This window comes from Engraulis encrasicolus, chromosome 4, assembly GCF_034702125.1.
Source record: "Engraulis encrasicolus isolate BLACKSEA-1 chromosome 4, IST_EnEncr_1.0, whole genome shotgun sequence".
Lineage (NCBI taxonomy): Eukaryota > Metazoa > Chordata > Actinopteri > Clupeiformes > Engraulidae > Engraulis > Engraulis encrasicolus.
The window spans coordinates 50969936-50989935 of record NC_085860.1 but is presented as its reverse complement, the minus strand read 5'-3'; the positions used below and the strand labels follow the sequence as shown (position 1 = coordinate 50989935).

The 20000-nt window shown below is 45.8% G+C and overlaps 1 protein-coding gene across 7 annotated transcripts in view; it reads right to left on the bottom strand.

Annotated features, from left to right (window-relative positions):
- The window catches only part of LOC134447928 (pleckstrin homology domain-containing family A member 7-like), a 208161-nt gene that overhangs the window by 18533 nt on the left and 169628 nt on the right, over positions 1–20000 (bottom strand). For 6 of the 7 annotated variants that reach the window (XM_063197645.1, XM_063197646.1, XM_063197648.1 and 3 more), the window contains 6 exons: positions 16910–17339; positions 13249–13440; positions 11154–11237; positions 6050–6103; positions 5060–5113; positions 2241–2309 (listed from right to left, as the gene is read on the bottom strand). In XM_063197645.1, coding sequence (XP_063053715.1) covers positions 2241–2309; positions 5060–5113; positions 6050–6103; positions 11154–11237; positions 13249–13440; positions 16910–17339 — 883 coding nt within the window. The remainder of the gene's footprint in view (positions 1–2240; positions 2310–5059; positions 5114–6049; positions 6104–11153; positions 11238–13248; positions 13441–16909; positions 17340–20000) is intronic. The other variant, XM_063197647.1, reaches the window with a different exon arrangement.

The following is a 20000-nucleotide window of genomic DNA, read 5'->3' as shown; positions in this document are numbered from 1 at the left end:
TGAAAAAACTCCCTCGCTCTCATAATTTCACTGTTGTCTTTAACCCATTGGTGCTGGATGTTGCGTTGTGCAACATTGGCCCTGACGCCTGGAGCTGCATGACGCAACATTCAGGTTCATGAGATTTGAGACAATTTTATTCAAAATCTTGGTAGGCCTATGTTAGAGCTGAATGAACACATTCTAATGCAAGATGAGGGTTGTGCGTTTAAATGCAACTTATTGCATGTTTTTATGTGCTTCAGAGGCTAAGATATTTAGGCTTTTATAGGCTGTAGGCAACTTTTCTTAAAAAGGGCTTAGGTAGCCTAGAAATCTAGACGCCCCTAGAGGCCGCTGTATGGGTTTAGCTCGCTAGGCTAGGGCTTAGCAGCCTTTTTTGCAGGTGCTACAGGCGTCAATGGGTTAATACATGACGTTTCTCTCCTAGACCTTCATCAGGTAAATTCACCTGGGTCAAGGACTGAAAAAAAGACAACAGTGAAATGGTGAGTGCGTGGGAGTTTTTTCAAAGCGCCTGATGAAGGTCTAGGAGCGAAACGGTCTAGGAGCGAAACATTGCATATTAAAGGAAACAGCGAAACAGTCAGTGTGCAGGAGTTTTTTTGCAAATGGTCTCACTGTGACATCAGACACGTTCTGCTTTGAAGTGGAGCAGCTATATGACTACGGGGAAACAATGAAAACAATGTTGTCTGTATCTATCTACTGTACATGTTTATGCCACAGGATACAACTTATACCTCGAATGCATTGCCATGTACTCTATCAAAGGTATCTGACATCAAAAGGTACAGGTGTGGGCACAGGTGGCACGGGTGGCACAGGCAACACCAACCGCATTCTAGAGGCCAGCTGAGACCTGTTTGGCCGAACTGTAAAGAAAACAAAGATCCGCAACACTGCTAGATGCTCCCAAAATTTAATGTTAGATGCTCCCAAAATTTAATGGCACGACGTTTCGGACTAACCGTCCTTCATCAGAGGACGGTTAGTCCGAAACGTCGTGCCATTACATTTTGGGAGCATCTAACAGTGTTGCGGACCTTTGTTTTCTTTACAGTTATCTTATATTTGGTCCAGCACCTGTGCCACTGATGTGAGTGCATGCTTTCACTTTTTGACCTGTTTGGCCTATCCATGGTGAGCAAACCTGAATGATGCTGTAAAACCTCCTGAATGATGTTCAGCCAAACTAACATACAGTAAATTACCACCACATCCATCAAGCGACCAGTTTAAACAGGCCAAAATACATGTACTGCACATCCTGACGTGATGTGTTCTTTATGTGCTCCTGGCAGTTTGCTATTGTGAACTTTAAGCAACATGATGTCTCTTTTGAATTGTAGTCCTCAACTTGTGTAATAAAGAAACCTATGCATGGTGCGACCTTTTTTCATTTTTCAGTCCTTAACTGTGCCAATGTGAGCATGTGTTTTTTCTTTCTCACATCTGTATCGCTATAAAAGTTATGGCGCTCAAAATGAATATTTTATGCAATTCTATAAAACGGAACATCTCCAGCTAGATCTTAAATGAATGCAGCTGCCTGTCATACTTCATCACATGGTACCCAAAGGACAGGAGATTGTTTACTGTAAGCTTTGTTTTTTGTGGGGGCCCTGCCAACAGCCAGTCTACTGTGTCTCCGTCAGGGAATATTTATTATTTACAGCAAAGGAAACGGTGACAAATAGGCTGCTGTGAGTGACTCACTCGCAAACAGCAAGCATGTCTGCTTTGAAATCCGAGACAGACTACCTTTGAAGTAACAGAACAAACAGTCAAGGCCAGAGGTGTATTGTTCAGTCTTCACATTTGGCGTGCCCGATGCTGAATGACGCTGACTTTTCAGATGACAATTAGACGTACTATTTATAGTGATAATGTCCCATTCTCCTGTACTTTCAACCGTTTTCTAGTTATGGAACTGCAAATTTTACCTCCAAGCTAACAGTTAACATTGAGTCCTATGAGACCAGTTAGCCGCAAGCTGGTCTCATAGGACTCAATGTTAACTGCTAGCATGGAGGTACAATTGGCACCGCCATACACAGAGAACGGTTGAAAGTACAGGAGAACGGTAAAACCCTATCATTTAACTCGAGGGAAGGTGTAAAATAAGATAATTTCCAAAAATGGGACAGTATCACTGTAAATGCAGAGTAGAGAAGTGGATTGGAAAAAGTGAAAGAATGGATGGCACAGTGAAAGAATGGATGGCGCTGATGACTTACGTCCACGTCACTCTCTGCGACCTTCACGGCTTTCCCCGAGCGTCCCGTCAGCGTTTCCGTGCCGACCACCTGTGTGTCAAAGTCACGTCGTGTTAGAACACCCATTAGCAGTACCATGGCAACCAAACATACATGTACATGTACGAACTTTCAAGTCAAGACACGTTCAACACTCATGTTCAGCTATTCTAAAGAAGGAGATAGTCAACTATGTCACAAGAGAATCAATGTTTGTAGGAGAAAGAGCTACCACCATTGGAGAGACAGTGGACTGAGTGGAGCATGTAGAAAAGTACTCCATCTAATGGTGACTAGGTTGCAGCTACCACAAAAAGCAAATAAAGAAATCTGAAATACTGTGCGGAGGACATAGTAAACTATCACACAGCATGAGAGAAAGGAGTTTGCACATACTGTACATACATACATGATAATGCACTGATGACTGCATGATTCTACAGCGGGTCGTGAACAATGTAGTTTACTTGCTCTTCAAGCTACAAGTGATCAAGTGATTTTTAAAAGAAAAACATATCTGATGTGCAAAAAGTCAGACAGAAATGGAACGTTTTGGGATCTGAAAATATCTCAGTATTCTGATGAGCATTTTGAGTGCCTTTTTTTGCGGTTTTGGGATGGAATCATGGTGGCATCAGGAGAGCATGTTCCCATGATGCATTTCTTTGGGGTTCATGTCCAGTGTTGCCAAGGAGTTTTATTGACCCCCCCTTTTTGGAGAGTCCAAGTTGGGGGGAAATCACGACGTCTCACATGCACCAGCCATGTGCCAATCAACCAACCAATCGATCAATCAATCCAACCAATCGAACCAATCCACCGACCACGCACAGCCAAACGAGCCAACCACGCACAGTCACAAGGGACCAATCACACACAGTCACGGTGGCATCACAATGGTATGCACAGAAAAGGCGGGGCAGGTTCACAGGAAGGAGTAGGAGTGGGGGCGGGGAGAGGGAAGAGAAGAGAGCGGAGTCAAAGGAGGAAGTAGCAGGCCGGCGGCCAATCAACACGCAGCTCTGGCCATGGCGATGAGAAGGGGGAGGGGCATGGTGATAAGCCATGCTGAGGGGTTCAAGGGGAGGGAGAGGGAGGAGGAGAGGCAGGGGTTCGAGGGAGGGGTGCAGGACAGGTAGTGGGTTAGGGTAGGTAAGGGGGGGTGGTGACGTATTTGGGGTGCTAGCCGGCAGGTGTGCTTACGTTCCAGGTGAGGCCGAGGCCTCGGGCAGTGCAGTTCTGTAACAGACTGTGCACCGTAAGGATCAACGGCTCTATGCTTTTCATCTGCGCCAAGCGGAGAGACATCCGGAGGGTGGGGAGAGTAGGGGATGATCAATGATAATAATAATAGTAATAATAATATTAATAATAATAACGATTTATTATTTATGGTGACAAATAGGCAGGCAGCGATCCTTGGTTGGGTATCTGCTGCTCTGCCCAACAGGCTATTGAACAATTCAAGAGATAGTGAGGCACCTGTGAGGCAAGCTTAGCATTAAAGGAGAACTCCTGCCAATTTCAACAAGCAGTTGTATTGCTCACGCAACCCTTGACTTAGTAGTAGTCGACCATGCAGCACTTGTTCAGACCTTTCCAAGATCCTGTCCGTTCTAATGGGGGCATGATACACATGAGCATGTTCAGACACTTTGTAAAACAAGTCCGACGAGAGGCAGACAAAGATGCGTCCCTCTATGCACTGCTGCCTTGTGGGCACAGGAGGGAATGACAATTTCAAGAATGCATTTCAGACGGTCAGACGGACAGCCAGACAGACAGACCGACCGAAGTACGGACAAACCCTCTTATAGGGATGCTGGGACACATCGAAAAATTAAAATCAAACATGCCCCCAATCAGGATCTCAGAAAAGGCTGAAAAAAAGCTGCATCGCCAGGTACTCACAAGTCAAGGATAGTGAGCAATACAACTGCTTGTTGAAATAGGCAGGAACTCTCCTTCAAAGACAAGAGTAGGATATATTCTAGATTGTGTACTAAGTGTTGAGAGACATGAAGATCAATGAGATGTTCAGAGCACATGTGAGAAACCTGCAAACTTGATGGGGAAGTGTTAAAAAAGGGGGAAGAGGAAGAGGAAGATGAGGGTATAGTGCGTAGTGCAAAAATAAGAAGACGAGGTAAAGGATGGTGAAGAGGAAGTATGGCTGCAAGAAGAAGAGGAAGAGGAAGATGATGAAGAAGAAGATGAAGAAGAAGAAGAAGAAGAAGAAGAAGAAGAAGAAGAAGAAGAAGAAGAAGAAGAAGAAGAAGAAGAAGAAGAAGAAGAAGAAGAAGAAGAAGAATTAAATATACGTATATATACACAGTGTGTATATATCCGAAATACTGTTAAAGGAGTTAGGATGAAAAAGAGGACACTGGAAAGGTAATGCAGGAGGCAGTGGTGTGTGTGTGTGTGTGTGTGTGTGTGTGTGTGTGTGTGTGTGTGTGTGTGTGTGTGTGTGTGTGTGTGTGTGTGTGTGTGTGTGTGTGTGTGTGTGTGTGTGTGTGTGTGTGTGTGTGTAAAGTGTAAGTGTGCTATGAGCTATTGGGGCCATCTGTTGTGCATAATATGGTGACTGTTGTGTGTGTGTGTGTGTGTGTGTGTGTGTGTGTGTGTGTGTGTGTGTGTGTGTGTGTGTGTGTGTGTGTGTGTGTGTGTGTGTGTGTGTGTGTGTGTGTGTGTGTGTGTGTGTGTGTGTGTGTGTGTGTGTGTGTGTGTATGTGTGTATTAATGTGTGTGTGTGTGTGCGTTTGTGTGTGTGCGCGCGCGTGCGTGTGTTAGAGTCACACCTTTAGGTCCAGGTATTCCAAGTCTTTCTTCAGCTGCACATAGGTGTCATCCGCCTTCAGACACAACACACACAACACGACACAGACAGCACAGGCATTTTAGCTCTCACATTAACACAAACGTGATAATTACACACATCCATACACTCTATTATTCAGAAAGCCCATTAGCTAGTCTACTGTTTGCATTAATTAGTTTATTTCTTGAATACATAATGCAGAGATAACAGCACATTGTTTGTGTCCATCGATGTACCAGATATAGCTCTTTATATGCTGGTATATACTGTGCGTCTAAAAAGCCAGTTCATCATTGCATGATGCTTCTGAAGGAAACCTTCTGACAGACAGGTGCCTGTGTAGAGTGTTTCCTCTCTTTAAAAAGCAAAGACACACATGCAGCATCACAACAACAAGTGTACATTCCAGTGACCTCTTCAAGGATGCATGTGATCGATGTGGGAATGGACAGATACATACTCATAAACATATGGCAGTACATGTACAGGGGTTGGACAAAATAACTGAGACACCTGTCATTTTACTGTGGCATGTTTCATGGCTCAAGTGGACCAGCCTGTTGGCAAATCGTCATTAATTGCACATTGCACTAGTAAAGTGAAGTGTGAAGGTTCAATTAGCTGGGTAAGAGCACAGTTTTGCTCAAAATTGTGCAATACACACAACATTATGGATGACATATCAGAGTTCAAAAAGGAGAAATTCTTGGTGCGCGTGTACAGTAATTGTTGCATCTTTGACCGAGACAGCAAGTCTTTGTGATGTATCAAGAACACAGTATCCAAGGTAATATCTGCATACCACCTAGAAAGATGGAACCACATCCAACAGGGTTAACTGTGGATGCAAGAGGAAGCTAAAATGACAGGTGTCTCAGTTATTCTGTCCAACCCCTGTATAATGTTCATCATGTTTAAATCACACTTGGGTTTTCTTTTACTTCAGACATGTAATAGTTGTATCTTTTACCTGGCATGTTTCGACTGTATAACTTCCGTCTTCATCAGAGGGTCTTTTACATATCTGAAGTAAAAGAGAAACCCCAGTGTGATATGTCAGTGCAGTGTATAACAAAACATAGAGATTGAATATAATTCTGAAGTTGCATAATCAATCAGATGATTGGCTATGCTTCTCATGATCAATGGAAAGGCTGATCTGCATTGATTTTTTTCACTGGGATGACTACCAGTAGTACAACATTTTCCCTACTTGTGTGAATTTCAAGAACTCATTCCCAGTAATCAATACATTGCAATTTGAATGCACAATATTGGTCGACGGGTCTTGCAGTTGGGCGGCACACAGTAACATTTTGCACACACAGCATTCATAACGCACTTGACTTCACTGGACGGTGCCACACAGATGCGCAGGGCAGGCATTCCCAAGATTCTCAAGAAGACACACATTCATCACTCGTCTATGGTCCCAGGGCCGCATTAACGCACAGGCTAGATATGGCTGCAGCCTAGGGGCCCCCACCTGCCAAGGGGTCCCTGAATGGCAAAAAGTGAAAAATTGCGGAATTGTGACAGGATATAATATTGACAAATTCCAAGTGTTATATTGGGTACAGTTGATAGACAAGTTATCCTTAATTCCTAGTTCATAATTACACTGTCTATGTAAATTTGTCGAGAAAATTGCCTTCCAGGGGGCCCCACAACAACATGTAGCCTAGGGGCCCCAGGCCGTCTTAATCCGGCCCTGTACGGCGCCCAAGTTAGCTTCCAGATGCAAAAACTCATACATCAGGCAGTGACAGTGACACACACACGTCCAGATGGAATGCCACAGTCAGGAACTTCACAGCGGCTTGTTAAAAGGCACACACCATATACAGTACACACGGTAGCTTAGCAACAACAACGCTCTGGATGAAAACCTTTAGAAAGGTCAGCAAGGCACTGTGACTGGACACACACTGCATGACGGCTGCAAAGTCAAGAGACAGCCATGCTGTTCAGCACAGCCAAGCCTAGAGGTGGTGGTGGTGGAGGTGGTGGTGGAGGTGGTGGGGGGGTGGGGTGGGGGGTGGTGGGGGGTACGAGGGCAGTGGGCATCCAACAAAGGCCAATGGCAGCACTATGCACTAGTAACTAGCATCCTATTGCAGCAATATGCACTACAGTAGTAACTAGCATCCATTGCAGCAATATGCACTACAGTAGTAACTAGCATCCATTGCAGCAATATGCACTAGAAACTAGCATCCCAATGGCAGCAATATGCACTAGAAACTAGCATCCCAATGGCAGCAATATGCACTAGAAACTAGCATCCCATTGCAGCACGGTAGCATGTCATTTTTCCGACGTCTCTTTGGTCCGACGCCTCAATATTCCGAAAATTTCCCATTGATCCTACAGCCCATTAACTCGAAATAATTTAATTAAACCCTTTGCTCCGACAGCTCAATGTTCCGACCAATGGCTGTTTGGAGTCGTTATCATAATTCCCCAGGTCGTATGTCCTGCTCCTGTTTTCCTCGGTGCCAAAGAGTTTAGCTGCATGGGCTGCGACGAGCACATATATGGCGTTTGGTCAAGCTGGGCCCTTACCAAAACCACCAAAACCACCTGTCATTAATGCAATGTTTCCAAGTTTTACAATTGTGCCCTACCCAAAACCATTCCCAAGCCTAACCTGTCACGCTGTCAGTATTGCAATGTTTCTGAGTTTTAAATTTGTGCCTTGACCAAAACTTTCCCTAAACATAATCTGTCACAGACAGCTGCATGACCACTGTGCATATCCGAGATGACGGTAATCTCTAAATTAAAGCAGCGCTTGCTCTGAACATTGGACTGTCGGGACAAAGGGTTCAATTTTATCGGGTAAAAGGTCTGTAAGACTAAGTGCTGTAGGATCAATGGGAAATTTTCTGAATATTGACGCATCGGACCAATGGTGCGTTGGAAAAACGAGCAGGCCCCTTGCAGCACTGTAGATGGACACATACACTGGTACACATACTCAAACACTCTCTCTCACACTCCCATGCGCACGCGCACACATAAACACACACGCATGCACACACGTACGTAAACACACATAAACATACACGCACGCAAACACACACACACGTGCGCACACACGCACACATTCACACACCACAAACATACGCTTATACACACACCGACACACACACAATGGCACGGCAACAGGCGGGCAGAGTCAGACACAGGCAGAGACGGGCGTCCGTCCGCAAGGCCCTGACCTGCGCTGGGGTGCCCGAGCCCGAGCCCGAGCCCGGGTGCGGGTGCAGGTGCTGCTGGCACTGGGTGGTAACGGTGGTGGTGGAGGGTGGTAGTGGTGGTGGTGGAGGGTCGGGGTCGGGGTGCGGTTGCGGGTACAGTGGCGGGTGCGGGTACGGCAGAGGGTGCGGAGGAGGTAGTAGTGGGGCACAGCGGTGTGGCATCGCGGTGCCCAGGTGGCACTGCTCCAGGAGGGCGTGGGGAGGCTGAGGGTGTGGCTGTAGCAGCTGTGCGGTGCCCAGGTGGCACCGCTCCAGGAGGGCGTGGGTGGTGCTGCGGACGCCCGACATCAGCGCCTGGTGCCGCCGCAGCTGGATCAGCAGCAGGGTCAGCTCCTCGGGCTTGTTGGGGGTATAGGGAGTGGATTGGGGTGGGGGTGGGGGTGGGGTTTGTTGTGGGTATAGGGAGTGGAGTGGGGGTGGGGTGGGGGTTGGTATAGGGAGTGGAGTGGGGGTGGGGTGGGGGTTGGTATAGGGAGTGCATCGCAGCAGGTGAGCCTTGGCAAAGATGTTTCAGGGGTGAGGTGGCGGCATGGTGAAAGTATTGTGGATGACAAGGGGGTTGGGGTGAGGTGGGGTGGGGTGGGGAGGCAGAGTGCATCACGACAGGTGAGGTGTGGCAATGATGTGTGTGTGTGTGTGTGGGGGGGGGGGGGTGAGAACAGGTGTGAACATGTGTGTCCATCACTGAATGGAACAGGGGGTGAGGGTGAGGTTGGGTGCAGAGGGTATAGTGACCATCCAAGTACGATGGATGAGGCTTGGCACACAGAGAGTGGATGGAGTGGAGAATGTGACCGGTATGTATAGGCGCTTACCCATTAGGTTCTGCGGAACTGTTCTAACACAACTAGGCTTCATAAATATTCATGAAAGTTGACGGGGGGAGTAGATGGTGCTGTCTGGCACGCATTTCCATACAACAGGGACTAGAACTGGGCCGTAGGTATGATCAGCTGCTGCAAGTAGCCGCGACAACACCGTGCTTGAATAGCAGAAGCTAAAGAGTCCTAATCTAAAAGATAACAGTTATAGTCATTACCTCACTTGGCAAGTCGTCTTGAGAATTCAATTATATATTGAAGTTGGACTAGCCGTAGTATAGCCTTCCCTCTGCCTGACTGAAGTGCATTTGCAAACCAGGAAGCAATTAAATGAACTAGTTAGTCCCGTCGTCGAAAAAGTAGGCTACTTTCTGGGGATGTTTATCATAATTTCTCAGCGTGCTTCATCTAAGGCCCCGTGAAATCTAATGAAAGTAACGCTCCTCTTGCCTGCATGTCCAGGTGCACGCCATGGTAAATAGCCTAACACAGGCAAAGGAGTCCTCATCAAAACGATACCAGTTACTCATTACTCTATAGTCTTGTGAATTGTATTCAATTGGATATTGAGGTTGGACTGTAGAGCGTAGGTTTTAGCCGTGGTATTTGGAGCCAATTCCCTCCGTAAAGTGCATTTGCAAACCAGGAAGCAATTAAATGAACATTAGTCCCGTCGTCGAAAAAGTAGGCTACTTTCTGGGCGCATATTGTATGATAGCTGAGGGATTAAGCGAGACATAGAGTACATAACTACTACTACTACTACTACTACTACTACTACTACTACTACTACTTGAGCACTATGACTGTGAGCACTAGTACTGTGATTTACTACTACTGCTATGCTGATGACAACGATTACTACTACTAAAATAACAAGGAAAAAGCAAATAGATTATAAATGCACCACTAAGATCTACTACCATAATACTAATGTACATTGATAACGTGGGTTGCCTGTCTCCGGACAGTGTTGGCAGTTTTGCAAAGTTATTTCAGAGTTACTAAGACTGTTTGGCATTTGTATGGATACAGTATGAGATTAGTGGAGGTGACGCACAAGTGTGAATGTAATGCAGGACCTGGGGGTGACAGGGATTTAATGGCAAATAACACACTAAATGCCACCCTCATCTTTTATACATGCTGTCAGTCGGGAACAAGATGGATCTGGAAATGGATTTGCTGCATGGACTTCCAAAGGCCAGTGAATGAAAATGAGGCATTGCATTACAACTCACCGGAATAAAAAACAAGGCTCTTTTAAAATGAGGCATTGCATTACAACTCACCGGAGTGAAAAACAAGGCTCTTTTAAAATGAGGCATTGCATTACAATTCACCGGAGTGAAAAACAAGGCTCTTTTAAAATGAGGCATTATATTTCAAACTCACCAGAGTACAAAAGCAAGACTTTTTTTTTTTAAATGGATTATTCATTCTGGTACATGCTGCTATTCAACACATTTTAAGTTAGGCAGGAGGTAAAAGAAAGGTAGGAGAAAGATAACGGTGACAATGCTTTATGTTATCTTTCTGCACAGGACTAAATCTGTTTTCTTTTTAAACTTTTCTCTGCTGCACAGACACAGCACCGCAGCTGTTGTGTAGCTCCATCTCCCGACTGTGGCTGAAGGATTAGACGGATATCTGACTGGCTTGTTGCCTCTATAACAGTTGTTTACTTCTCTCCATCAGAAGGAAATTGGTGTCACTGAGCTCTGTCGTGTGTGTGTGTGTGTGTGTGTGTGTGTGTGTGTGTGTGTGTGTGTGTGTGTGTGTGTGTGTGTGTGTGTCTAATGCAGTGTGTATTGGTGTCGCAGTCTGAGCTACTGTGTGTGTATTGCGGTCTGAGTATTGGTGCACTGTGTGTGTGTACTGTGTGTGTGTCTTGGTGTACTGTGTGTGTATTGTAGTGTGTGCATTCTTGTGTGTGTGTTGGTGTCACTGAGCTTCTGTGTGTGTATTGCAGAGCACTGCAGCTGCTTACCGTCTTGCCATAGAGGCTGGGCGCGCTCACTGTGTGGGTTATGTAACCCGACGGTGGCATTGAGCGTCTGTCCACTGTAGCCGACTGGAATAAACACAAAACAAAACAAGTTAACAAAACATGTAAACAAACAAGTCAACAAAAAAATCCCATCATAAGCCTCACTTCCCACATTCCCACAGAGCACCGGACGCACGCAGGCACACATGTACGCACACCGCACGCACGCACGCACGCACGCACGCACGCACGCACGCACGCACGCATGCATGCACGCACGCCCACAGGCACACATGCAGGCACGCACACACACACAAACACACGCACGCACGCACGCACGCACGCACGCACGCAGGCACACACACACACACACACACACACACACACACACACACACACACACACACACACACACACACACACAGAAAGAGATTAGGCCATCATTCCAGTGAAAATTGAGGTCAAATTGAGGGCATGCAGAGTCATATTTAATTGGACATGACATAACTTGAATTAACCACAGAGCTGGACCTCACTGCTGATGAAGAAGATGTTATGCAATTAGATTAGACAGATCATCTAAGATCATGTTTTTGGGTGACCATGAAAGCCACAATTAACCATAGTTTTTTGAGCAAGGTTTGTGACTATGGTTAAACCATAAATAACCATGATAACCATAGTGACAAGGTTTTCATGGTTTCGCCTCAAAAAACATGGATAAGCCATAGTAATACTATGGTTGGTTCAGAGTACTTACAGACACTATGGTTACTAAAACCATGGTTACTACAGTACAACCATGGTCGATTTTAGTAAGGGAGCTAACCCCACATTGCTCCAGGGACCATAACCAATACCCTTGTGTCTTGTACTTAAAGAATCTCTGACTCTACTGTAGTAGTGAGTATTCATGCCATTGTTTGGAATGTGCTTATTGTACCTTATTATGTAGTGTGTAGCATTCTATATGCATCTTATCTTCTGTTTACATGTTCAATGTTGAATGTTTATTTGTACTGTATTTATTATTGATCACTTATTGTTACCAGTCCATCACTGTTACCTGTCCTGTCTTGCACTTTATGGCAGTCTGTAAAATTTCAGTCTTGTGTATGTCAATGTCTTGTCATGGTATAGAGAGAAAACGTAGTTTAATTCCTTGTATGACTTGTGCATATGAAGAAATTGACAATAAAAGCTAACTTGACTTGTTTGTAGCGTGTGAGGCATTTCCCTCTACCTTGCAATTCAGCTGGCTGGTGGCTACTTTGGTCTTGGTGTTTTTTTGCCCTCAGCAGCGCCTGTAAGTATTAAGGCAACATGCCTGCCCAGCACACCACCCAAACAAGTGTAAGGGTTAAACCTCAGGGTTAGGTTTAGAGTTAAGATTAGGGATTAGCGGGGTCCTAGGCCGGGTAAAGGTTAGGGTTAGGTTTAGGGCTATGGTTTGGATTAGAGTTAGATCTGTACTCTAGTAGTGTGTATGTGTACGTTCAGTACCCATGAAAACTCTTCTTAACAGAGCACATAAGTAACTCAACACAGAGATGCTCCGCCTCTCTTTGCTCACCTCTGGGTTAGGCTACCAGAGAGGCACCGTTCTCTTGTGCACACAGATGACCATTGAAAGCATTCAAGACTTATAAGTGGTTCGTCATATTGCCTTTCATTTCCCGCCCATTTGTTTCAACTGATGCTGTCGAATGACCAGTAAAAGCAACCAAAACCACTGAGTGCTGTTTTTTCCCCTTGCACTGACTGTCCGCATCGCGTTGACATTGACAGCTGATAAACGTGCAACATTCATAACAAAACACGGATAGAATGCACAAATTTGATGTGAGTGCTGTGGCATTATTGTGAGTGTGAAGAATAATGGACGAAACATTCAGGTCTGGTCCGTAAAAATGACACGACCTTTTTTAAAGCACTATTTTTAGGACAAAAACCCAATCTCCGGCCAATATGGTATTTGGTGCTTGACACATCCAGTAACATGTGGTGATGGTGATGGTGTGTTTGCAATGGAGCTGCTGTTTTTTGTGGTGTAGTGTGTACAGTATGTGTATTTGGTGTTTGACAGATCCAGTACCTTGTGGTTGTGGTGTCTGCGCGGGGAGACGGAGGGCGGTACCTCCACTACGGGCCTCTGGTCCAGGGGCCGCACGGTGACCCGGTCCGCCGGGGTGTGGGGCCGACGCGGGGAGGTGTGGCGGGTGCGGGGGGGTCCGGGAGGTGGGATGTCCGCGAGCGAGGGAGGCATCGGGATCGACCGGGGTTTGTCCTGGAAGGGGTGCAGGAATTTCAATTCTAGTTTACGTACACGTACTTGCAGGTGTATTCGTGCACACACGCACACACGCACACACACACACACACACACACACACACACACACACACACACACACACACACACACACACACACACACACACACACACACACACACACACATCTGAAGTGGTCTTCAGGCCAATGTCTATGTGAGTTTGTGTTCTCAAAAAAAGGAGAGTGAACTAACCAGTTTTCTCTTTTGCATGCATGCATATGCTTTGCATACTGGTCTGAGAGTTTCTATGTCCACTTCATGCTCACTGACGCAACAAAACAATGCACCCTTTGCTTACCATGAGATGGGGGGGGGGGGGGTACCCCCGTTGTGGTTTCATTTGCATATGTGCGTTTCCAAGCTCACGTCCTTACCTCAAACGTAACAAACATCACAACACCACACTTGGTTCATGGATGGGTATTCCCCAGTCATGGTGTGTCCTTCATATGCATTTCTATACTGAAGTATAACGACAAAAATCACCATACAGTACACAGTACATTTTGCGGTCTAAATTCAACACTTAGAAAGTCTTTTTTTACATTCCAATTTCAATTTAGAGAGAGTTAATTTAACATATTTGGTTTCTAAATGTTGAATTAACACTACAAAATGTACTGTGCACACCATAGTAATGAGGGGTTGGGGCAGTACTGGGCAAGTGGTTAGGGAGTCAGACTTGTAAGCCCAAAGGTTGCCAGTTCGACCCCTGATCCACCAGGTTGGTGGGGGGAGTAATTGGCCAGTACTCTCCCCCATCCTCCTCCATGACTATCGTCATGGTATCGTCCTACTGCACTGCTCCCTAGGGGCACCGTTTGGAGCACCCCCCTTGCATGGGTGAGGCATAAATGCGATTTTTTTGTGTGCTGTGGATAGGGGTGGGCGATATGGGCAAAAAAATGTATCTCGATAAGTTTTAGAATTTTCACGATAACGATAAGTTGACGATAATTTCCAAAAAACACTTGCAAAAACCAGTAGGGCCTATTTCAGGAGAGGGGGGAGGGGGGTAATCAATGTGCTTGAATTTTACTGTATAGGAATTTGGCAGGGCAGGGTGAGTAAAGCAGATAATTTGTAGGCCTATGTAGCCTAAACTGCATGTTACCAAGAGGTCTGCATAAATGATATGATATGATACCTGTATATGATGGCATATCTACACTAGGCTACATCACAAAGCATGGCAGTATAACAAAGCTACACATTTATGCTGTATATTATTTGTGCATGATTCCAGACAAATTTCAATTCTGCACTGGAGGTAGTAGTAGGGTTGCCAACTGTCAATGAAAAAAATACGGGACATTTCATCGTGCCGGGGGTCTGGGGGTTGTCCCCCAGAAAAATTAGCATTTCTTAGATGTAATTTCTTGCATTTTAACGTCCTGTGTCCCGTTTCAGTTCAATACGGAACCCGTACTTTTATCTCTAAATACAGGACGATTCCGTATTTCAAGGGACGGTTGGCAACCCTAGGTAGTAGTGCTGCATTTGTGTTGTAACTGGGGAGGGACAGAGAGTTGGGAGGAATGCTGTGCTGAAGAGCTTTTGAATTTAATAACATGCATATGCTCTGGTCTGTAAAGTAATACTTCATCACTTGGCATGAAAACATATCCATGTAAATAAAAAATAGTTTTATAATGTATTGATTCTGTTAGATGACAGCTATTTTTGACTGGAAACAGTACATGGATAGGAAACTAGGGCAGCTGCAAATTGCATGTGTTGAATTTCACACATTGTAATTTAACTCACTGCACCAGTCTAACTTAACAGTACTTGTCCACCTAAGCAGTTATGCCATCTGTATGCAGGTGGGTGTTTGAGTAGTGAGTAACAGCCACTAATAGTTGTAGAGAACAACATTGCTTAGCCTAGTTCGCTAACTAGCATGCTAACTAGCGATTTCTCAGACCAGAGACAAAGCTATTTATCTTCCTAACTATTTGGCTTTCCATAATCACAGATGGTTGCTAAGTAAAGCACAGAGTGTGCATCCCAATATGTGACCTTGCCTCCTCCACTTGCCTCCTCCACTTGCTTCTCGTCATGATGACATCACTGACAGCAGCATTATATTTCAATATATTGCAAAAGCTCAATTGTAAAGTCTTTTTCTCATTTGCAATTGGGATGGTGAATGAAAAACAGTCCCTCAAAAGTTGTTGTGGCGAGGCTGACGGCTGGAAAACTTTATTGTTTTCTCCACGGAGGAGGGGCCAGGAGGCGGGACGAGGAGACAAGCACAAGTGGAGGAGGCAAGGTCACATATTGGGATGCACCCATAGTTTCAAAACGCCCTCAGCACCATGCAATGGCTGGTTTAGTGGTTGAATTCCTCATGTAAATCCACCATTTGGATAACAGCAACTCTCCTCCAGTGCCCAGCAGCAGCAGTGCTGTCTGTGCACGAGTGACACGGACGGAAGTTCCTCTCTCCTGTCTGGCAAAACGCTGCAGCCCGCCCCCCTCAGTGCTGTCTGCTCATTGGTTCACAGACTTTTTTCTCCAGTTCACAACTACATTACTATTGGCTGAAAGGCTTGGCTGTCGTCACTGTCTGAATGAGTCCTGTCACAGCGCTTTTGTTGATTTTAGCGTCTTCATAAAAATATCTCGATATTGCAAAATTACTCATCGTCAAAACAACATTTACGATAACTTCGCAGACGGTATATATCGCCCACCCTTAGCTGTGGAGTGCTGTGTCACAACGACAATGGCAGTTTCCCAAGGTGGGCTTTCATTGAACATACTGTGCCCTAGTGTCGTGGGAGGGGTGATACCCAAAAACACAATGCCATACAGTGCAGTACACCTTAGTATATAACGTACCCTGGTTTTGTGGGAGGGGTGATACCCAAAAACACAATGCCATACAGTGCAGTACACCTTAGCACGGTGTTTCTCAAACTTTTTCAGACAGACCACTTTGTCCCCCTAAAAATATTCAGGGACCACCTGTCAACTGAAGTGACAGTTGAGGGGTGCTAATTTGATGCTGCTAATTTCGATACAGACCACTCAGGTTTTATTCACATTATAAGCCTTTCTTATTGTGGTGAAAAATAAGACTTCAGCTATGTTTAGCTTTTTAATTATGTTAAAAATATAGCCTACTCCTAGCTTGTCTTGGAAAAGTAGAAATCCCCTTGCGGACCACCTGCGCTCTGTCGCGGACCACCAGTGGTCCCCGGACCACACTTTGAGAATCACTGCCTTAGTACAACATACCCTGGGGTCGTGGGAGGGGTGGTACCCAAAAACACAACGCCATACAGTGCAGTGCACCTTAGTATATAACGTACCCTGGTGTCAGCTTAGCATAACGTACCCTGGTGTCGTGGGAGGGGTGGTATAGTATATAACATACCCTGGTGTCGTGGGAGGGGTGGTATAGTATATAACGTACCCTGGTGTCGTGGGAGGGGTGGTACCCCAGGCGGGGGCCGGGGTAGTCAGGGCTGGGGTTGTAGAGGGGCGCGGGGGCGCTGGGGTTGTAGAGCGGCGCGGTGGGGCTGGCGTGCCGGTACCGCTGCCGCTGCTGCCACTCGTACAGCCGCCACACCGTGTTGTCCTTGCCCGCCCGCTCAGCCGGAGGGTGGCCGTGCGTCAGCCGGAAGTGGCTGAGGCGGTCGTGGGCGTACTTGTAGTCGCTGGGCAGCAGGTGGCGCTGGCTGGGCGGCGTCTTGGGCAGCGTCTGGTAGGACCGGGCCGCGTTGGGGCCATACGCATGGGGCTGGGGGGGGTTGGCGGGGTGGTAGGACTGCGCTGGGTTGGCGTGGTACACCTCCACCACCGTGGTGACGGGCTGAGTGGACTTGGGCCGGCGCGTCAGAGTCCTGTCAGGGTTAGGGCAAAGCAAAGCAAGGCAACTTTATTTAGTATAGCGCATTACATTACATTACATTGCATTTGGCATTTTATACAGAACAACAAGTGGGCTGAGTGGACTTGGGCCGGCGGGTCAGAGTCCTGCAAAAGTACCAAAAACAAACTGATCCATTGGGCTGACATAAGGTGACTTAAAAACAGAAATAGTGACAAGCTGTCCAGGGAATACAAAGTAAAGATAAAATCAAAAATACATTAAAAACATCAAAAACATCTCTAAGAGAAAACATCAGAGAAAAGCCTTGTCTTAAGTCTGTTCTTGAAACTATCAACAGTAGACATCAAGGTTAGACATCAGAGTACACGTCAGTGTAACACATTCATGAGAAATATTCCATAAACAGAAGCTACTCGTGGGGTAGCTATGGTGCTGCATGCTAACTTCGCAAGCACACCAAAGAGACCAAAGCTGTATGAGTATAAGCATCTGCATGCATTCCAATACTCCAATTGGCTACAGAGGCTGTCACCGAACCACATCATAGATAATCAGCATCTTATGTCATGATGTCATGATGGGCAGTCATGGGTGAGCGGTTAGGGCGTCAGACTTGCATCCCAGAGGTTGCCGGTTCGACTCCCGACCTGCCAGGTTGGTGGGGGGAGTAATCAACCAGTGCTCTCCCCCATCCTCCTCCATGACTGAGGTACCCTGAGCATGGTACCGTCCCACCGCACTGCTCCCCATGGACATGAGCAATTACTTTCATCGTCACTCTAGTCGCTTTTGGTGTGTTTGTGCCATTAGGCATCTGATCTGTCCATGTGGGGCTTCCATGCTCATGGGGACCAAGATTCAAGTCTGACCTGGGTGACTTCTTAGCCCTATCCCAACTCTTTTGGTCTGTTCCATTATTCGCCCTCTGTACTATATACCTTGTTTGAGTGCAGTGAAGTACCCTTTCCACCCTCCACGATTCACGAGGCGAGTACATTCCGATTCCCATTCTGTCTGATACACTTAACGAAAATGACGGTTGGTTGCGTGTCATCCGAGTTTACCAACCGCCAATATGCAATTCATCACGGAAGGCACTGTTCGTTATGCTGACACTTTTTAAAGTTACCCCTGCCTCTAATACACATGGCGATTGTCTTTGGAATCAAAACTATGGCGGCCGTTGAGTGCGAAAAGTGTACAGTAACTCCACACTTCAAAAAATGGCCATTTTGGGGGCGTTATCCGGGTAATTTACAGTACACTTTACCGTCGCGATTAGAAATGGAACCACCCTGCGTACCCAAACACAGTGCGGGAAGGGCGGACAGTACGAGTATTGGAACACACCATTTGTCCTATTCACATCCTGTGTGCTTTCAAACTACCCTATTGAAGGCCTAAAAAGCCACAAAAAGTACTTCCAAAAAACACAAGCTGTTCATTAAATTATTTTGCTCTGCAATTAAGCCACAACCCATCATGAAGTGTTGCCTGGCTCAAATTAAACTGAAATGCATAAATAAAATATATATATATATGTATCGAAAGTGTGCATAACCATTTGAGCATCCTTGCTTTGGTTAACTGACTAGCTGCTGCTGTATACTGCATCTGAACCACTGCCATCATTGCTCACACCCTCTATAAAATACACACACAGTATTGATAGTGTACATAAAATACACACGGAGTATTGATAGTGTACATAGACATTTGAGCGTCCTTGACAATGACACTGAGCTGCTTTGGCTAACCGACTAGCTGTCTGATACGTAGCGTAGCCTCCTATATCTGAGTCACGGGGGAATAGCTGTCTGATACGTAGCGTAGCCTCCTATATCTGAGTCACGGGGGAATAGCTGTCTGATACGTAGCGTAGCCTCCTATATCTGAGTCACGGGGGTCATCCTCACGCCCTCTGCTTCTCCAAGATCAGTAATCCATGCTGCCCATTGAGAGTAAATAGAATACTGCCCTCCAAAGGCAGCGCGCAGTAACTACACCAACATGGAAACTGAGGAAAAGAACTTCAACACAAGTCCGACAGGCGGACAAAGATAAGTTGGTCTATGCAGATACTCTGCCACCTTGTGGACACAGGAGAGAATTACAATTTAAGAATGCGTTTCAGACGGACAGACGGACGGACATACATCTCTTATAGAGACGCTATAACGCATCTAAAAAGGACTACAACATCACCTAATCTCTCTGCCTCCTACTCATTACCTCTCCCAGTCTTTGCCATCTTTGCCATAATAAAGACATAAAAACGCAGCAAAAATTAAACCAATTGTGATCTGAGTCTCATACTCATGCCATCTGACAATCCCATCATACTTGTGCACTAATGTCCCTGGCAGCAATCCCATCATACTTGTGCACTAATGTCCCTGGCAGCATTCTCACGCCCTCTGACATGAAACCTTAAAGGTACACCGTGTAATATTTTTGCATTTTATTTCTAGTATTAGAAAGATCATTATTATTATTTAGTAAATATTCATGAAAAGGTCAAATTTTGTAATAGACAGCCCAGTTTCAATGAGCAGCATAGTTGCAGTACCCATTCTGTCCACATTCTACACAGACAGTTCACCTTTAACAAAAAATAGCAAGTAAAGACTTGCACCTTCTGGCATCCTACATTAAATAATAAATAAAGTAC